Here is a 19,578-nt window from a genome sequence, read left to right on the forward strand (position 1 = left end):
CATGAATTATGAGAACCTCAATCAAGATTTTTTTTTTTCCCCCCCGAGTGATTTTTATTCCTTTTAGGGTATGACGCCCCCCCCCCCCCCCCCCCCCCCCCCCCCCCCCCCAAAAAAAAAAAAAAAGAAAAAAAAAAAAAGAAAATAGGACCAACGGCCCTGTAGCTTACCGGCCAAATTAAAAGCTTTGGGAAATGTATCCAGATGCCATTTATTCTCACCCAGTTCTGTGTATTTATTCTATTACAGAAATAGCCCATGTTTTGGTCATATTCCAATCAGATCTGTAAAAAATTCAAATTCCAACTTGATATCAGTGATACTGAATTATTGGATCAATCCACTTCCTATCTGTTATAATGGGAAAATTTGTCAAACTCACACCAAATCCAGAATCAGATCTGGATCGAAATAATTTCAATACCTTGTGTTGACATCATCATACAGAAGCTGTATACCAAGTTTGAAGTCAGTCAGAACTGGAGTTTCGGAGAAGAAGACGACTGAAACATTTTCCCCATAAGAGCACGTGTGAAATTTTCCGTAAGTTCCCGGATCCAGAAGAAGATCCTGATCAGCATGTGGACATTATGTTTTGGTCATCTCCCCATCAGGGCTGGACTGTAGAAATTTACACTGGATATCATTTATATTTACTGAGTTATTGCATCGATTCACTTCCTATCTCTTATAATGGGGACATTTTTCAAAGTGGCACCAAATCTAGAATCAGATCCGGATCCAAATAATTTCACTAACTTTTGTTGACATCATCATAAAGAAGCTGTATACCAAGTTTGAAGTCAATTGGAATTGTAGTTTCAGAGAAGAAGACGATTGAACTTTTTGTAACAGACGACGACAGACACCGCCACCGCCGGATGCCGCATGACGACAATAGCTTACGACCTGTCGGCCGGTAAGCTAAAAACAAAAAAACAAAAACGAAAGAAAAAAAAAAAAACACAATGAGATTGAATTTTTTTTTTACTAACCTATTTTTCATGGTGTTACAAAAATGTCCACTCACCTGGACACCATGCCTTTAATTTTAGAAGCAAAAAAAAAACAAAACAGTATTTACTGATATACTGTGCAAAAACTATGAAATAAAAACATGTTTACTGCAGCTAATCTGATGTTTCCTCACATTTTAACATACTCTAATACTAGTCACTATTCACTTCATGGAGATAATATGCAAGAAAACCCAACTTTTTGTTTAACCCTTTCATGCACAGTGGTCAGTACAGTGGACAGCTGTTCAAAGGTGTTCTCTTGTATATTCATGGATTTTGTTATTTTAGCTCCATATCAGCCAACACAGTGGACACTTATGTACCATCACATACACTGACATTCATCTTATTACTGTAACTTTGCTGTTCTAGATAAACCTGATCTGCAGTAACATGTTTGAGTGTAAAAAAAAAACAAAACAACAAACCTTATAATTGTTATTAGGCTGTAATAAACATGGGTTATTTTTTGTTGCTTTTTTAACCCTTTCATGCACGAATTATGAGAACCTTAGTCGAGATTTTTTTCCTGAGTGTTTTTATTCCTTGTCAGGCATGAAAAAAACAATGAGATTGATTTTTTTTTTTTTTTTTTTTAATTAACCTATTTTCATGGAGTTACAAAAATGTCCACTCATTTGGATACCATGTGTTTAAATTTTGAAGTGAAGAAACATGTATTTAAAAACAATATCAGAAAGTGATACAGGCTCAAAACACAGTATTTGAAATTGCTCTGACGGGACATTTTTAGAAACAATTTGACAGATTAGTGTTGCTAAATGACCCGCATTTTTACTTTTAAATTCATTTTTGTTTTAGTTGGACCATAAAGGATTATCCATAACAAGAAACTACTTTATATTGAAATAAATGTTGGAATGGCAGTCAGTTAAAGTTCGCTCTCTGACGGGACATTACTGTGTTTTGACTCTATACTGTGTGAAAACTATGAAACAAAAACATTTTTGATGCCACTAATCTGATGGTTTCTCACCTTTTATCATACTCTCATACTAGTTTTTACTCATTTCATGGAGATAATATGAGAAAAAAAAAAACCTTTTTGTTTAAGAAAACAATAACAATTACCAACTGATTTACACTCAATCATGTTCCTGCAGATCAGGTTTATCAAGAACATAGTTACTGTACTGGTATGAATGTCAGTGTATGGGATGGTGCTGATATGCAACTAAAACAACAAAACCCACGAACATACAAGAGAACATCTGTAGAATAACTGTCCACTGGAGTGACCAGTATGCATGAAAGGGTTAAATAAGTGCCTATAATGGAAACATCATGATGCAACAGTTTTTTCAGATGCAGTTTTTAAAATTTTTATGGAATGTCCTTTGTGGTGGACAGTTTTCTTTTTTCTTTTTTTTTTTGTATAAAGTTGTGAAACTCTTGTCCACAAATGTGGACAGAAAACCCACAGCTGGGTCTGAGGAGGTTAAATATGTGGAAAGTTTGAAATAAATTGAAATAAAATTACTGTTTTATTGGCATTTAAAATTCCGCCTATTAAATGTAAATGGAGGAAAAAAGATTTTAAAAATTTGAACTTTGACCTCCTTTTCCCAAAATGCAATGACATCTATTCTGGGTCACTGGCAATCTATAAACCCAATTTGGTATAAATTCAACCAATAGTTTTGCTGCTAGAAACAAACCAAACCAAAAACAATACCCCTTATTTGAATGTCTGGGGTTGCCAGAAATTTGTGATGTTAAAATGTGGTTATGAGCCAAAAAAGGTTTGGAACCACTGGTTTAGCTCTTCCTCCTCTGAATTCATTCTTAAACCCATGTAGTAACACTAGTCAGATCACCAGAAGCACCACATGGGGTGACTCGTCTTGCATGAAAGGGTTAGGACAGCGTTTTTCAACCTTGGGGTCAGGACCCCTTGTGGGGCCGCCTGAAATTTCTAGTAATTGATAAAAAACAACAAAAAAAAACAGGAAAAAAAAAAAAAAAAATTAGTGATGGGTAGATGAGGCGTCATGAAGCGTTTCGACACGTTGCCAAACTGTATTGATAGTGTCACTGAATACTGACACCTGCTGGGCCTTCAAAATCCCTACAGGCAACCTAGTTGACAGACTCAACTGACACTGATTTGATGACCTAGTATATATAATAATATAATTGAAGTCATTGTATTTTATATTGTATTATTTCATATCTTCATTTAAATTTAAAATATCTTTGATATTTTTAGATACAGTCAATAAATAATGTGAACATGGATCATAACGAGAAAATCTAAGTGAATGTGTTGTGAATGAGGATGCTTGTGGACTGGGATTTTTTTTTTTTTTTTTTTTTTTACAAATTTTTATTAAAAAAAATAAGTTTTTCCAACGTTTTGAGCTTGATGGTTAAAAATGAAGTAAAGAATAAATTAATAGGGATTAATTATCAGTAAAGCAACTGTGAGTCAGTTGTAGAATGGCTGTATAGCTGAGTTTATCCTGGGTGTATCTGGGACTTCATTCTCATGCCTGGACCTAGAATGCCTCTGCATTGAGGAGGTGCTTTTGTTTAAATAGGAAGTTTTGTCAAACAAATGCGACATTTAACCTGCAGAACATAATATGAATAGTAAACTAAGAGTCACTTTGAAATGAATTTGAATTCAGATAGATCAAATGGAAACTCAGAGGAACAGGATGAAACAAGGAAATTCAAACAAATACTTTATTTTCTTTTATGAGCTCAAAATGGTCCCACACGGTGGAAACCTTTCTTTTGGCTTGAGGCTGCTCCATAATTCTTGATGAATTTGACGATTAACCGCAAAAGATCAGAGATTCTTTTGGAAGATGCATCCCGTTGACACACTTATAAACACAGTTTGACGCGTCAGTGTCAGTTCCAAACACTTCCTGTATCGGCCGTGTGACTTTCTCAAAGCAATAGGCGCACCGACACGGGGTTTTGTTCTATGACAGGGGTCGGCAACCTTTAACACTCAAAGAGCCATTTCGACCCGGTTTCCACGGAAAAGACAACATTGGGAGCCGCAAACACTTTTTGACATCTGAAATGAAGATGTAAGCCTATATATACCGTAAATTCCGGACTATAAGCCGCTATTTTTTTCCCACACTTTAAACACTGTGGCTTATACTCCGACGCGGCTTATACAACAATTTTACTGGTACCACGGCTTGGTGCCGCGGCGCACCTCCAAGGTGCGCCTCCAAGGTGCGCAGCGGCACACCCCGAGGTGCGCCAGGTGCCGTGGCACCGCGGTGGTGCCGCGGCACCGGTGGCACCCAGTTGTGGTACTGCAGTGCCACGGCACCTAGCGTTGGCCCCGAGGTGCCGTGGCACCTTGGTCGTGCCATGGCACCTGGCATCATTAAATGTTCTATTTTCTTCAGATATTTTTCTTTTCTTAGTTTTCTCCATACTTGGCCTACCTGGGGTTGAAAGTCTCGATAAATGTACGGCGTTTTGGCGGGCTGTCAAGAGTGTGACGCATATTTTGAGCGACGAAAAATAATACTATATATATAATTTTATTTTAATATTTCGAGATCACAATAATCTTACAATTTACAACTACAATTAAACAAACGAACAAACACAAATAAAATACTTTGTTCAGATATTGTGCAGTTTTGGTGTCGCAGGGCATTCCACGCATGCCGGCTGCCACGTCAAGTGCTGTCAAACGTCTCTGAAGAAGGCGAATGCTGATCACCAAAATCGCACAAGGTCTGAAGAAAGAAGTTAAAAACTTTGACTTAATAAGAAGACATGATACACGTTTTTGAGACAAATAACATACACTTCAATCGGACACTTATAATTTATTTTCCCAAGCCACGCAGAGCCGCAACAGAAGGATGAAAGAGCCGCATGCGGCTCCGGAGCCACGGGTTGCCGACCCCTGTTCTATGAGCTCGACGCATGCGCCAACGCATCGGTGTTGCCGGACCCATCACTAATACTAATAAAAAAATCTATGTTGAGTTGACAGAGACAATCCCAATCCATATCAGACAAACTGTGAAGCTGAAACTGAAGCACTGTGGTTCTGTTTGTCTGTCAAATGTTCATTGTGGTCAGTTTCAGATGCTGCAGCTCTTTCATAATTCATAGTTTGAGTTCTTGTTTATTCAGTATTAACTGTCAGCCTTGTAAATCCAAACTGGACTGACTGTACATATCCTGACCAAGGAAAATAAAATTCTGACCTTGTGCAGTAATCTACACCTGGCTTTTCTGCCTCCGCCCATAATAATATACATTATATCAGGGGTGTCAAACTCATTTTGGTTCAGGGGCCATATTTAGCCCAATTTGATCTTAAGTGGGCCAGACCAGTAAAATAATGACTTAATAACCTATAAATAATGACAAATCCAAGTTTTTCTTTTTGTTTTAGTACAAAAAAAAAAAATTATGAAAATATTTACATGTGAATAACCTGAAAAAACTGAAATTTCATTAGAAAAATTAGTGCAATTTTAACAATATTATGCCTCGACTTATTATTTATACATGTACATGACACACAATGTTACATAAACATTTGGTAACAGGCAGAATATTGTTAAAATTTTGGAGTTTGGAACAAAAATTTGAACAATTTCTACAATATTCCATCTCTTATTATTTATTATTAACACAACTCCAGATCACAGTGGATCCATAAATGCACAAAACATTTAGTAACAGGCAGAATACTGTTCAAATTGCACATTTCGAGTTGTTCATCTTTGTTTATATTTATGCATTTGCATTTTATTGTGAAAGAATAGTTTTGTAAATGTAAATATTTTCCCAGTGTAATGTTATTTTTTTCACTTAATTTTTTCCATTTAATTTTTCACAAAGAAAATTTGTAGTTATTATTTATGGGTTTATTGTGTTGTTATTTTTACTGTAGATCACATTGGTCTGTATGTGGAACCTGAACTAAAAGGATTTTGACAGCGTTGACAGATCAGGTTCATTTTTGCACTTTCATCCTGCAGGGCCGGAATGGAACCTTTGGCGGGCCAGATTTGGCCCCCGGGCCGCATGTTTGACACCTGTGCATTATATAGACTAAATGTCCTCTAAAATCAGCATTTATTTGCAACGTAGTATAGCAAACTATTACATGATCCAAAACGTTAAAAATGTCTCTGTTTTGAATGTCTGGGGTTGCCAGAAATTTGTGATGTTAAAATGGGGTCATGAGCCACAAAAGGTTGGAAACCACTGGGTTAAGACAAAGTAACGTTTTGACAGTAAATCCTTATTGTTTTGTAAATGAACAGCGACACCAAAGTTAAACTGAGAAGAAAAAGTGACACAGACATTTGCTTTGCTTCATTATGTACAGCTGTTTAATTCGTGATTTCCCCAGAACATTATCAATATTTTACTACATACGTACAATGCATGTAATCAAAGTACAATGAATCAACTTCAAAAAGAAGAGAGAAAAAAAAAAAAAAGGAAAAGAAAGAGCAACACAAAAATCAGGCGGTGATTCTGACCACAAACAGAGACACTGGTTAAGGTACTGTATGTAGAACACTGTTTCTGCTTATCATTTGGCTATTGATGGTGCCATCAACAGCAACGCCATGGCAACTGGAATATGGTGAAATGTTCTGTTTCTGTGAAAAGCACTGAGTTCTGGTGACTTTTACTGCATGATGGTGTGCATGTGTGGAGGGAAAGGTACTTATCTTGGGACTCGACTATGACTTGAAAACCTTTTGTCTTTTTTCTAACGGTGACGGTAGTTTATGTTCGTGGAGGTCACATCATTCACCAGAGAAACAGTTCATCAGGACTTTATTGCATCCAATTCAGGGGATTTTCCATGGATTATCAGTAATACTCCTTTAATGGACACTGTTACGTTTAGCAGAGACGATCCAATTAAATTAACATTGGATTTGTTTGATTATAAAAACCCATTCAGGGAAAAACTCCGGACAAACCTGGACAGATTTTGCAGCTTGAACTTATTCTACCAGTTCCAAAAGTCCTTCTGCTGCTTTGGTGTTCTGTTTTATTATCCATGTGCCTTAATGTTAAAGAGATCTACTACACCTCCTTAACACTATACACCTGAACACATTCAGAAAATCATAAATTATAATTAAAAAAGTCAACTACCTTAACAGGATAAGTGCTATTTGAGTGCATTTGTTATTATGGAATATATATTTGCATTATTTTGAAACGGATAAAATAATTTAAGAATGAGAATTTACACCAGACAGACTGTCAAGATTTTTAATTACAAACTTTTTTTAGTGAATTGACAAATTTTTACAAAATATCACTGCTTATTATGGATTATTACTATTCAAAAGCTGATTTTTATCAACCATTTTATTGTCAGATTATGACTTTGTAATAAGTATTTTTTGCTGTCATGTTATCACAGCATAGGCATCGAAGGCTGGTATTTTGTTTTTTCATGAGCTGGTTGAGACGTGAACCTCCCAAACAGAAGCTACAGTCACAGCTCTACAAAAACTGATGTAACTAATACATATGTGGATATGAAAAGAGGAAAAAAAACAGCTACTGAAACATTATGAGACTGTCTTAACATCAGTAATACAGAGACCGAGCGTCCTGTACTCTGGTTTTAAACCCCTGATATTGTCCCAAAATAAGGCTGTGGGTTCTAGGCACACCAAGGTTCAACTGAGCTGAGCAATATGTGCATTATATTCTGTTTGTAAAAACATGAAACTTTCAGTATGTACTGGATGAATTTAATGTTCACTTCAATTTATATCTAAGCAACCTGGCTAGCCCAAGTCTTACTACACTGTAGAGATTAAAGTTTTTTTTTTTTTCCTTTTAAAGAAGAAATAAAGATGATAGCGGCAGGTATTTGTAAAGATGTTACATGTTGCAGAGCATTTAGAGACAAAAACAGAAGTGCATCATTGGCAAAAACTGCTGGTGAGGGATAGAAGTACACACGTGACCAGTGTGCCATGGTGTGTGTGTCTGTATTTGTGTGTGTGTGTGTGTTCACCTGCCAGTGCAGTTGTTTAAGTGCATGTGTGTATACACTCCTGATCAACATTTTAAGACCAGTGGAAAAATTGCAAGAATTCACATTTTGCACTGTTGGATCTTAAGAAGGTTCTAAGCAAGGTTATAATAGTTATGAATTTTTCATTATAGTTCAATTTTATTTAGTTTTGACTTCTTTTTTTCTGTAATTCAGTTTTAATTTGTTTTTAGAGCACGTTTGCTAGTTTTTATTAGTTTTGATTTTTTTTTTCCTAATGCTTAGTTTTAGTTTTTTCGTATCTTTTCTCTTCCTCGCCGCTGTATTCAAAGAAATCCCAGATAGGACTCTGCTGCTTTAACCCAACTTGAATCTTTATGTTGTCAGGTAGAGCGGGGACGAGAGGCCGACTCTAAACGACAAGTGACGAGAAGTGAAGTGTCGTATGGTGCCACCAGCTAAAATGGCTAGAGCGAAATAAATTGATTTCATATCAGTCCGACGTTGACAAAAACAAAGGGAATTTTATCCATAATTTTTATGTTTTAGTTTTGTAAGCACACAACACAGTTTCAGTGAGTTATTGTTTTTTTCTTTTACAGTTTTTATTTATTTCAGTTAACGAAAATGTTTTTTCAATTCTAGTTTTCGTCATTTCGTTAGTTTTCGTTAACAATAATAACCTTGGTTCTAAGTAGAGTTTCAAAATGCAAAAAGAAGAAATGGAAGTGAGACAAAAGAGTAAGCAATTTATTGAAAACAATTAAACTGAAATAGGCTGTTCATCAACCAATCAAAAGTTTAAGACCACAGCCTTTAAAAGGCAAAATCTGTGCAAAAATGTGGATTCAATGTCATTTTCTGTCAGATATTCACACTATCAGGACCTCCTGATGGCAAAGGCAGAAAAGGGTTGAACTTTGAATGTGGTCGGATTGTTGAGCTGCATAAGCAAGGCCTCTGGGAACGCGCCATCGCTGCTGAGGTTGGACGCAGTAAGACAATTGTTTTGAATTTCTGAAAAGATCCTGATGAACAGCCTTTTTCACTTCAATGTTGTTTTCATTTCTTCTTCCATTTCTGCTTTTTGCATGGTGAAACTCTATTTAGAACCTTTTTAACATTCAACAGTGCAAAATGTGAATTCTTGCAATATTTCAACTGGTCTTAAAATTTTGATCAGGAGTGTATGAGCAAGCGCATATTTAAAGAGGTAGCAGAGAAACGCAATCAGAGCGACAGACGACCATCTGTTACGACAGTAGAAAAACTGACTTTTGATCCATGTACCTGCTCTTCGCATTCAAACCCAGGTGATAAAACACTGCAAACAGAGATCGACTCCAGCATCTGACTATATCACAACAGAAAATACCTAGAGTTCATTATTCAGGCTATTGATTTTCATAGAATTTGTCAGGATACAGCTGATTTAAGAGTAAACATTTCATAAAAGCTTCCTAGTGTCTTTATCAACCAGTCACTAAATGCTGATCATCCTTTTGTCTGTTCTATTTATTTTTCTAATTTCCATAGACTCACACTGTCTGAGACACTGCTTCTGGCCAAAATGACCTCTAGAAAAGCATACCTTCCACATGCTGCGAGCTGAAATGTGATTCTTGAAACCGTATAATACAAGAGTGATCGCTATAGGCTAGGTGTGTCTTTCACAGCATATTATTTGAAGGCTTCATTTTCTGAAAGCTGAGTGTGAGCAGCAAATAAACGAAGGATCCAGAATCAGAGCTTAAAGAAGGCAGAGTGCAGAGGTTGAACTGGAGCAGGTGTGTGAGATGACATACACACTGTAGGTATCTAAAGAGTCTAAACTGGGATCCCAACGTTGTCATTTTGCCAAACACTGAAGGAAGGTGACGAAAACACACAGGAAACCTGCAGTACGAAAGAGAAGCAACGCTGAGGGACGCCACGGTCTAGAAACTCGAGTCCAAATCGTGATAAATACGACTAGTTGTTATTTTTTTTAGCGGTTACTCATCTGAAAGTGTTCAACACCTCTGTGGAGTCCCATCAGACGAAACATGACAAATGGCGTCTTTTGGCCAAATCAGACGTTTGATAATCTGTGACAACATCTGTCACTTATGTAGCTTTAAAGTGTTCTGAAGGCATCGCACTGAGCCTCGTTACGAGTCCAGATTCTCTTTGTGCCTCGTTTTTCCGCTGAAGTGTGAACAGCCATGTGTCCTTGTGGCCTCGACGCTCACAGCACATTCCTTCACGCTCACTCCTGACCGATGAAGATGTGTGAAGCTGTCGGATCATACAGATCATTTACATAAGTTTCCATAAGGCTCAGTTGTCTGACTATAACTCTGTTCTTCTAGAAGGAACAGAGTTACGCAAAATATTTACTCTGTAAAAGCTTCCATTCTGAACTTGACCAATTTAAAAAAAAAAAATAGAGCACTTCCAATTCCAACAGGGAGAAAACAGGAAAGGTGGATGTACTATCCTTTAGCTTTAACCACCAGGATCATTGAAACAAGGTTCTAATAGTTTTGGATTTTTCATTATATAGTTTAGTTTTATTTAGTTTTGACTTTTTTTTCTCTAATTCAGTTAGTTTTAATTAGTTTTTAGAGCAGGTTTGCTAGTTTTTATTAGTTTTCGTTATTTTCTAAATGCTTAGTTTTAGTTTAATTTTAGTTTTTCGATTATCTTTTATCTTCTTCTACATCACATTCAAATAAATCCCAGACAGGACTCTGCTGCTTTCTCCCATCTTTAGTCTCCATGTTTCCAGGTAGAGTGGGGACCAGAAGACGACTGGAAACCACAAGTGACAGACCGTTAAATATCATATGGTGCCAGCAGCTAAAATTGCTCGAGCGAAATAAAACAATTTCATATCAGTCCGACATTGACAAAAACAAAAACAAAGGGAATTTTATCCATAATTTTTTTCCATTTTAGTTAGTTTTGTAAACACACAATACACTTTCAGTTAGTTATCGTTTCTCTCTTTTAATTACAGTTTTTATTTATTTCAGTAAACGAAAATGATTTTTCAATTCTAGTTTTCGTCATTTCATTCGTTTTCGTTAATGATAATAACCTTGCATTGGACGAAAAGAAGAAATAAATCTACTGGATAATATCAGTGAATGAGATGAGGGAGGACGTACCAACTACCCCCAAAAGATTGTCTTTTTACCTGAAAATGTACTAAAAGCTTCATTTACATTTTTCTGATGCTTTAAAAGCTTTACTTGCATCTTTTTTTTTTTTTTTTTTTTTAAATCAGCTACCTGCTTTATCACTTACGTTTAAAGAGGATAACAACACATCCACAAGACTCTGTTCAGATACTTATTCCAGTTTTGATACAACATATAACTGCTCTAAATATTTTCATCCATTACCCACCTTTCCTGTTAATGTTATCACAGCTAGGCTAACAAGCCAAACTATGTTTTACAGCAATGATGCAACACAAATGTGTTACATTTGTCAACACAAATGTGTTACATTTGTGTTAATTTTGAAAGAAACAAATATGTTTTGGTTGTTGTTAAAAGGAACTGTTAAATTGAAAGACTTTTTCATTCTTTCTTTTTTTTTTTGATTTGGCTTGAAGTTGTGCTAAAAACTTCATTTAAAGGACCCTGTAGCTTATGTAGCTTCAGCTAACCTCATTGTCCCTCTGCTTCTTTAGCTATCATCATCAGTATCTCTTCATTAGCTTGGATTCCACTATTAAAAACAGCTACTAAACCAACCTGACATTATTCTGTTACAAGATACATATTCCAGTTTTGACTGAGTCATTCAACAATCCAAAACATTCTCTCTAGCTTGCTTGGTAACACGGCTAAGCTAATCAGCCCTGTAAACTGTTACATGGTTATACGATGGGGTTATTTTTAAAAGAGCAGGTTTTCCTTGTTGTTAACCTGAACTGTGTTGCAGAATAAAACTGACTGTGGCTCTACTGTATAAATGTATAATAGCATTACTTCCTTACAGAGGTCTGCCTATACACGTGCACACTTCAGTGGTAAAACAACGTTAGAGAAGGCTCTGACTGACTGATTTATGAGTTGTAGGCTTATCTTGACATTTCTTGAGGTAAAAATCATCCAGCATTTGAAAAGCGAAGAGTTAAAAAGGAATATACTGTACATATACACAACAAAGGTCTAAATTAGTGTTGAAATATATAAACCGATGCTTTCTAATAAACACAATCATGCTGCGACCAAAAAAAAAAAAAAACAAAACAAAAAAAAACAAAACAAACAAAAAAAAAATTATATGAATATGTGCGGAAGGGAGAGGTAGTATGTTTGGTTAAACGCAGCGCCAAAGCTGAGCGGCACGTCGACAGTTTGTAAAAGAGAAAAAATTCAGTCAGAGATGACAGAAAACACAGAATGAGGCAGAGATGAGGATAAAGTGAGTAAAGCAAAAAAACAGAGTGAAAGTTAACACTTACAAACATTGGGATCCACTCATACACTGACTGGTCTAATGGCAACAGGTCTCTAATGGACAACCTTTTGTTTTGTACAACTGGCAGCTAGTTTACAGTAAAAAGACATTAAAACACTGCAGAGGTTGTTGAGGAGAGCTGTAGTGTGTCTGTGTGAGCATGTGTTTGTGGTATAAGTTTATGTTTGGTTCCCTTAAAGGCTATTGTAGAGTCATTGTGTAAATGACTGAGGTATCTGTCAGGTGTTTTCCAGCTGAGTGAGGTTTCTGTAAGTAAGGCTACTGAGGTGGAGCTGCTGACCTGGGTTGAAGGGAGGAGGGTTGAAGGACGGGGGAGGGGGCGTCTTGCTTAGGTTCGTTGAAGAACAGAAGAAATCACCTCCAACCCTCATGTCGACCATGAGCGTGAGAGTTGAAGCCACGTCTGTCTTCCAGGGGTTGAGTTTTCCAGCTAGAACCCAAAGTTTCACCACCTCTGGGATCATGAATAGACTGTTGAAAAAATATGAACCTGACCAACATAGAACCTTCAAAGCAAAGTAGATGCCCCCCCGCCCCATCACCCTGTCCTGCATTACTTTTAAAACAGATAATGTAGATGCTGATGTTATAAAATCAGAGACTTTGTAAGACTTTAAGTCTTACCACAACAACTTTTCAACAAACAATGATCCTTTAAAAGTCTGAATTTTAAGAACTGCGATGCGAGACAGAATAGTGAGAAAGGTAATGTCACACTTTGGGTTTTGGAGGCGACATCCTGTCAGTCACTGCATCTACATCCGCCTGTGGCAAAAGTCATTGAAAAATACTTTATCTTCTACAGTTCTATACAGACTTTACACAGCCTTCTGGAGGTTCGATCCAAAGGTTTACACGGACAAAAAGAGCCATTCCTGCATTGTCTATTTCACAGTAAAGTGACATGTCCATTTCATCAGCAGCGGTTCCACTACACTTTCCAATCCCATCAGCCCTTGGTGTGCCACAGTAGTTTCAAAAGCAGAGCCTGATTGGCTGCCAAGTTAAAGCTATGAAAAGTAATCCTGCTGTCATTTGCTATTGCAGAAAAAGAGGTGGTTAGATGGTTGGTTGATGAATGAAGAGGCACGCGCATGCTGCTGCTGCGACAGTTTGCCATTGGCTAATTCCTGTGTCAGTCAGTTTAGGCAGTGTTAGTTCATGATCACGTGATTGTGTTTGACAACCTGCTTCTGGCAAAGCAGATGGAGCTTGGTTATTTTTTTATATACTGAGCTTGGGATCTGTTCCACTGTGTCCCTTCCTTCCCCTTCAGGTTGTAGGTCCAACTGTAACATGGCTGCACTCACAAGTCTTTCTTAAAACTTAAAAAAAAAAAAAAAAAGGGGGCGAAGACAATGAGAGCCAGCGTCCCCCCCCAGTCCAAACATGAAAGTGAAGCCAAGTCACCGGATAAAAGAGATATTCCATGTTCAATCAATGCTGAAATCAAAGGAAGGGGAGCTTGGAAAAAGCTCTAGGAGTCCACTTTACTCATCTCTGCTTCATTAAAACGATGTCCCGGCGCAGCAAGCCAAGCGCTAGCAAGACAGCAAACTCTAACACTTATTAAAATTGAACAATCTTGGAAAAAAAACAAAAACAAATGAAAATATGGATCTACTATATAATTGTCAAAGCTTCTCGATTGACATAGAAAGAGTGAAAGAGGAAAGCCATACATCCATAAGCGTAGAATGGACAGAGAGGACACATCCTGGTGAAAACACACTGTGTCTGGGAATCTCCAACAGGTTGTCGATGTTTCAGGTGCTGAGACTCAGACAGTCGGAATGCTCAACACTGGGAATGTTCAGTGACTAAGAAGCCAGATTACTGAATCTCATCATTGCACTAATGCTCATTTCAGTCGCCTTCAAACTTATGTCAGTGCTAAAAGTCCAGGAGCTTCTGGTTCCATCTTTGGATTTCCATCAGCAAAGAAAATACCCAGAAGTCCAGATGTCATGGAATTGATACTGAAATTTACAATCTTTTAAAAGTACTTTAAGGATGTCATATTCACATTGTTGAAAATTGATTCTCTTATTGACTTAAAAAAACACTACTGCTGTGATTTTATCTTCTAGATGTTTGGTGCACATGTAAAACATGAGTGGACCTTGGTAGAAATATGCTGATGAGAGCAGATTGTAATTGTTGTAATATTATTACTTTATCTATTAATCAACTATTACTTAATCTACAAAGTAATGAAAAAGTTTGATCAGCCCATTTCAAAAGTCCAATGACATCCTCAAATGTTGTTTTCATAGTAAATTTACTGCTACAGTGGTGTAAGGAATCTTATTCAAAACAGAATAATGGTTTATTCATTCAGTTGCTGGTAGCTAATTGATTTATTGTTGAAGCTCTACACAAATGTTGTTTCTACACTGTTTTTAGGTCAGAATGGACATCCAAAGTCTCAGGGAAAAATTCAACTCAACCATTTCTATGACAACTTTGTAAACTAATCTGTTAAAGATTAAATCATTTAAGAAAGTGCACAGAAACAGACATTAAATGCCTGTTTTTTGTGACGTCCTTTTCCTTTCATTTCTTGCTTCTAAGCTCAAGAATAATTAAGTGTTATGCGTTTTCTTGAGGACAATTTTGTTAATATCCAATTTCACAAAGCTGAATCGCAGCTGTGGCAGACTTCTTCAGAGCTCCTCCCAGCAGTGTCACATGACCAGGACCACCATTTCTGTCCATTCTAGTCGAGTACAACAGAAGAGTCATCTCCTAATTGCATATAGTGCTGTATCTCCAGAGCATCTTGCCATCAACAACTGAATTCTCTTAGTATTATGCCTACATTAATCTCTAACTATGTACAGATCTAGCAAGTGGTATTTACAAAGTTTGTCCACAAGGGGGTGCTCCAGGCCTGCATGAGGGGTGAGCATGCACTGTGTCGACAGAGTGATATGATATGTAGTGATGTTGTCCGAGTAACATCCTAAACCTCGCTTATGTGGCTGGTGTAAAAATGATAGAAATGTGACAAAAGGTATGAGGCTTGAGTTTAACATGTAATATAAAAACATTTTGTCTTATGCTTAATCCTGCTTAGAGAATCTAAAAGATTTAATTCACAAAATACTACAGGCTATACATTGCTCATCTATATTGCTACCATCTTTCTAATATTCTCTTTGCCCTGAAAAAAACCTTAAGGCTGATATCAGTCAATCAATATTTTAACAAAGAAGCGACCTGTTTTTTTCTTTTTTTAATGAAGTAAATAATGGGTATTTAAACTTAAAAATAACTTATGATCATGCAATTTATTCCATAGAGGGACTTAAAGAGATAAGCTAAGGAATGAAAATTTGTAGTTCTCATTTTAAAAAGTCCCTTTTAGCTTACTTGCGCTGTTATTTAGTATGATTAAAATCACAGTGATGCCTAGAGCTTCAAAAAACAATCTCTGTCTTATGATTGTAAGCTTACGCCACGCACACCATAAACACCAAGTACACATTATCATCAGACAAACTTTTCCCTGAGGCAACAGCAGGTAGTTGGTTTCCATCCAACTACCAAGCTCTAACTGTCGTAGCAGCAATCTAAACCAGCCCAAACAGATATATTTTGGATACTCGCTATCCCAGAAATGGGTGTTTTTGCGTATATGTTTACAAACTTCACAGGTCCAAAGAGGAGAAACATATGAGCGCTTCCCTGCACTGAGCCCCCCCATGCCAGAGCCGGTCCGCGTACACCCCCTTGTGGTCCATCAATATTCCAATATTCTCATATACTGTACACACATCACAAAAATAGAAGGACTCCTTGCACACTCCTTAGCACTTTCCTCTGTGTGTGCACTTGTCTTTTTTTTTTTTTTTTTTTTTGATCAAAAAAAAAAAAAAAAAAAAGATGCGCAATTGAGGAGGGGCCTTCAAATCCTCTACAACACTCAGAACTATTTGCTTCAATGGAAGCAAACATGTTTAATTCTCTTAAATATATTTATATATATTCATATATCAGCTTATTATTTCTATTTATATAGCATTATACATACATTCTTGTTTTGTGAAATTCCCTTTTGTCTTGTGAACAGGGAACTCCAACTGTAGCAACTCCCACCATCCATCCTCTACTCATTTCCTCGCTTTCCTTTCCATCATCTCCATAACTCGTTCCTCCTTCGACTTCCTTTCATCACTTCAGATGGCTGTTGAACATCATAGACACACTCAGATGCGCAGGAAAACAGAGAATATCTGCTGGATTCCCATCTTGTTAACGTGATTCTCTTCCATAAAACAGAATGTCAACTGTCTGACCCTAGTGTGGTAACGCTGCATCACTAGAGCCAGCGCAACTAAAGATGATCTCTGTGAACCTGATCCTGTCTGATGTGGGGCTTATGTGACCATGGAGCGATGCAATGAGGATGGAGACGACGGGATCTGTCCATCCATTAGGTCATCTCCAACAGAGGAAAAAATAAGTAGAAGGACTGTACCAGTGATCACCCAAAGAAAGGTGACGAGAAAATCTGAAGATCCAGACGAGTGGCAGGATATCAGGTGGATAACGGATTTGGGTTTGGGTCTGTTTGTAAATGCAGAGGTCAGAGGAGAATTTGAATGCTGCGGAAATCCACAGCAAGGTGTATCATTCCTAAATCCAGAGATGAGATCGGAGGAGGATGAAGAGGTGATGTCTGCCTATTAATTTATCCATCGTTCTCCTTCATGTCCAGGGTTTTCTGAGGGAAAAGGCTGTGGGTGTCGATTAAAATCATCCTGTTTCTGTATGTTGGTCATATCTGCCCTCGGCTACGACACCTCGCTGCCGAACACTTCCAGCACCAGTGGGGTGAGCTGCATGCTGTGTTCGGGCTGGAAGGACAGCGAGCGGTACTGCTTGGAGTGCTCCTCATTCAGGCTGCGCAGGTCTGCCAGTTTCTGGATCATCTTGGCATAAAGGAGGCGCCCGCCGGGGTGGTTGACCCGGATGTAGGCCTGCAGTGCCTCCGATAGGCGGTCCTGGAGCTGCTCAACGCGGGCGTGGTCCTGGACGCCGGGACGATCTGCCATGAGATGATGGATGATACAGGGTCAGCGTAGGATGGGGAGGGACAGAAACACAAGGAATTATTAACACAAATAAATGTACCAAAGACTAATAAAAGTGGGTTTAACAAAATATGACCCCTTTAAATTTGTTCGCTCATTTAACTTTGTGTACACTTAGAAGATAAAAAGAAACCAATGTGAGGTTTTGTGATAAAAGTCATTTGATACCAATGAGATTTGTTCCTTAATGAAATTTGGTATTCAATTTTACCAGGTTTCTCTTGATCCTCAATAATATCCACACTAATCAATCAGTGATATAAAAGTCAGTTCAGTATCCAGCCCTATTTGAGATATTTAATGTGTAAAAACATTTAATTCCATGTTGTTGGATGCTACTGTCATGACGTTTACATCCATAGATTACTAGATAAGCCTAAGACTAAATGGAAAGGATGACAAAGCTGAATTTAATCTATGGGGTAAAAAAGGCTCATTTTTAAAAAGCACAATACTCGCAGGATTTTTTTTCTTTTTTTTTCATATTTTTCAGACTAAAGTGGAGCCACTTGAAAACGATCAGGCACAGGCAACACTGTTCAACTGTCTGTTCTCAGAAATGAGTCTTTCAAACCGAGTTGTGATGGTTTTAGTAGATCTGTTGTTCACAGTAAATATACTTCAAATATAATTCTATTTTAATTCTGTCACATCATTTTCTGTTATTAAAAGCTTTACAAAAATCAGTCAGTAATCAGTCATCAGTAATTAGTTGTTTACTCAAAGCACAAGATCATAAAACTAGAGACGCCTTTAGAAATGCTTGTTTTTCTTCAGTGTCACTTAGCTTTAATATGCATATTTAGTTTATTTTCATATATACTTGTTTATGTAATTTATTCCTGCTGCCCTCTGAGCCATTACATCAAAATATTCTTTTAATGTAAATCTGAGTAACAAATAAAACCTGTCTATGTCTACATGTCTTAGATTTACAGGACTTCATGGATAACAGAGATCCTGCTGTCACTGGATCGTGACAGTTTGACTGTAAATGGCAAAACACAGGGTCCAGACGTTACACTCTACTGTTAAAAATCAGACTAATATTCAGGTAGAGGGCTATACTCTATATATACATGTGACATTTAGTGAAGCGCTGAGGCTCATGGGTTTACAGTAACCATGTGCTAAAATGTCTGACAGTAAAAGAACACATACACCACTGTTTTTTAACTCTGACACTCACAAACACACTCTTCCAATACGCGGCTGTAACTTTATGCTTCAAACAGATTATTCCACTGGGCAGTTTTCAGTTTCACTGGCAGCATCAAGCACATGCTTACGTTGAGTGAAACTAGGCCATTAGGTTGTACGAAACCAAACTAGAGTACATCTGTCTTTTAAAAAAAGCCTGTACTGGAAATACACTTATAAAAGCAGACAAGCAGAGGCAGTACCTGGGGAGAGCAGGCAGATGGCCATGAGCAGCACATGCTCCTCCTCATGCAGGTTGAGCTTCTTTAGTCCAACCTGGAACTTGACCAGCGGCTCCAGCAGCTCCAGAGTGTGACCCGCTGCACAGGGACACACCAACATTTACCATTAATACTGAAACATTATTTTCTTCCAGTAGGGCAGGGGAACATACTGTATAGTGTGTGTGTGTGTGTGTGTGTGTGTAGATTCACTTGCAAAGGAAACACTTCATACCGTAATGTGCTTCAAACACAGCCCTGCCCTGTATGTGTGAGTGAATAAACACTCAGTGTGCATTTGTGGCTGCTTTATTGCTTCTATGAAAATACCTGAAGTCGAAACCTCACACTAATGTGCAAGTGTGCATAGAAAAGCAAAGTGTCGTGATCCTTATAAGACTCTCATATAAAGTAAAGGGGAAAAAATCCCAGCTGTGACATCAGCAGCAACAATGACTGCTTTTCTGTCCTTGAGGATGCGCACAACGGATGAGGGAGTTCATGAGCATCCTTTAAGGATCGAAAGAAAATGGGACTTTATTGATGTACTGTAGGGAAAC

General features: G+C 37.6%; 1 protein-coding gene across 2 annotated transcripts in view; it reads right to left on the minus strand.

Moving 5' to 3' along the window:
- Positions 1-11,592: 11,592 nt before the first annotated feature.
- Positions 11,593-19,578, minus strand: part of LOC115422630 (vitamin D3 receptor A) — a 108,036-nt gene continuing 100,050 nt past the window's right edge. For both annotated transcript variants that reach the window (XM_030139056.1, XM_030139055.1), the window contains exons 9-10: positions 19,001-19,117; positions 11,593-17,551 (exon numbers count right to left, since the gene is read on the minus strand). In XM_030139056.1, the coding sequence (XP_029994916.1) occupies positions 17,298-17,551; positions 19,001-19,117 (371 nt within the window). In that variant the 3' untranslated portion in view covers positions 11,593-17,297. The remainder of the gene's footprint in view (positions 17,552-19,000; positions 19,118-19,578) is intronic.

The sequence above is a fragment of the Sphaeramia orbicularis genome, chromosome 7 (genome assembly GCF_902148855.1).
Source record: "Sphaeramia orbicularis chromosome 7, fSphaOr1.1, whole genome shotgun sequence".
Lineage (NCBI taxonomy): Eukaryota > Metazoa > Chordata > Actinopteri > Kurtiformes > Apogonidae > Sphaeramia > Sphaeramia orbicularis.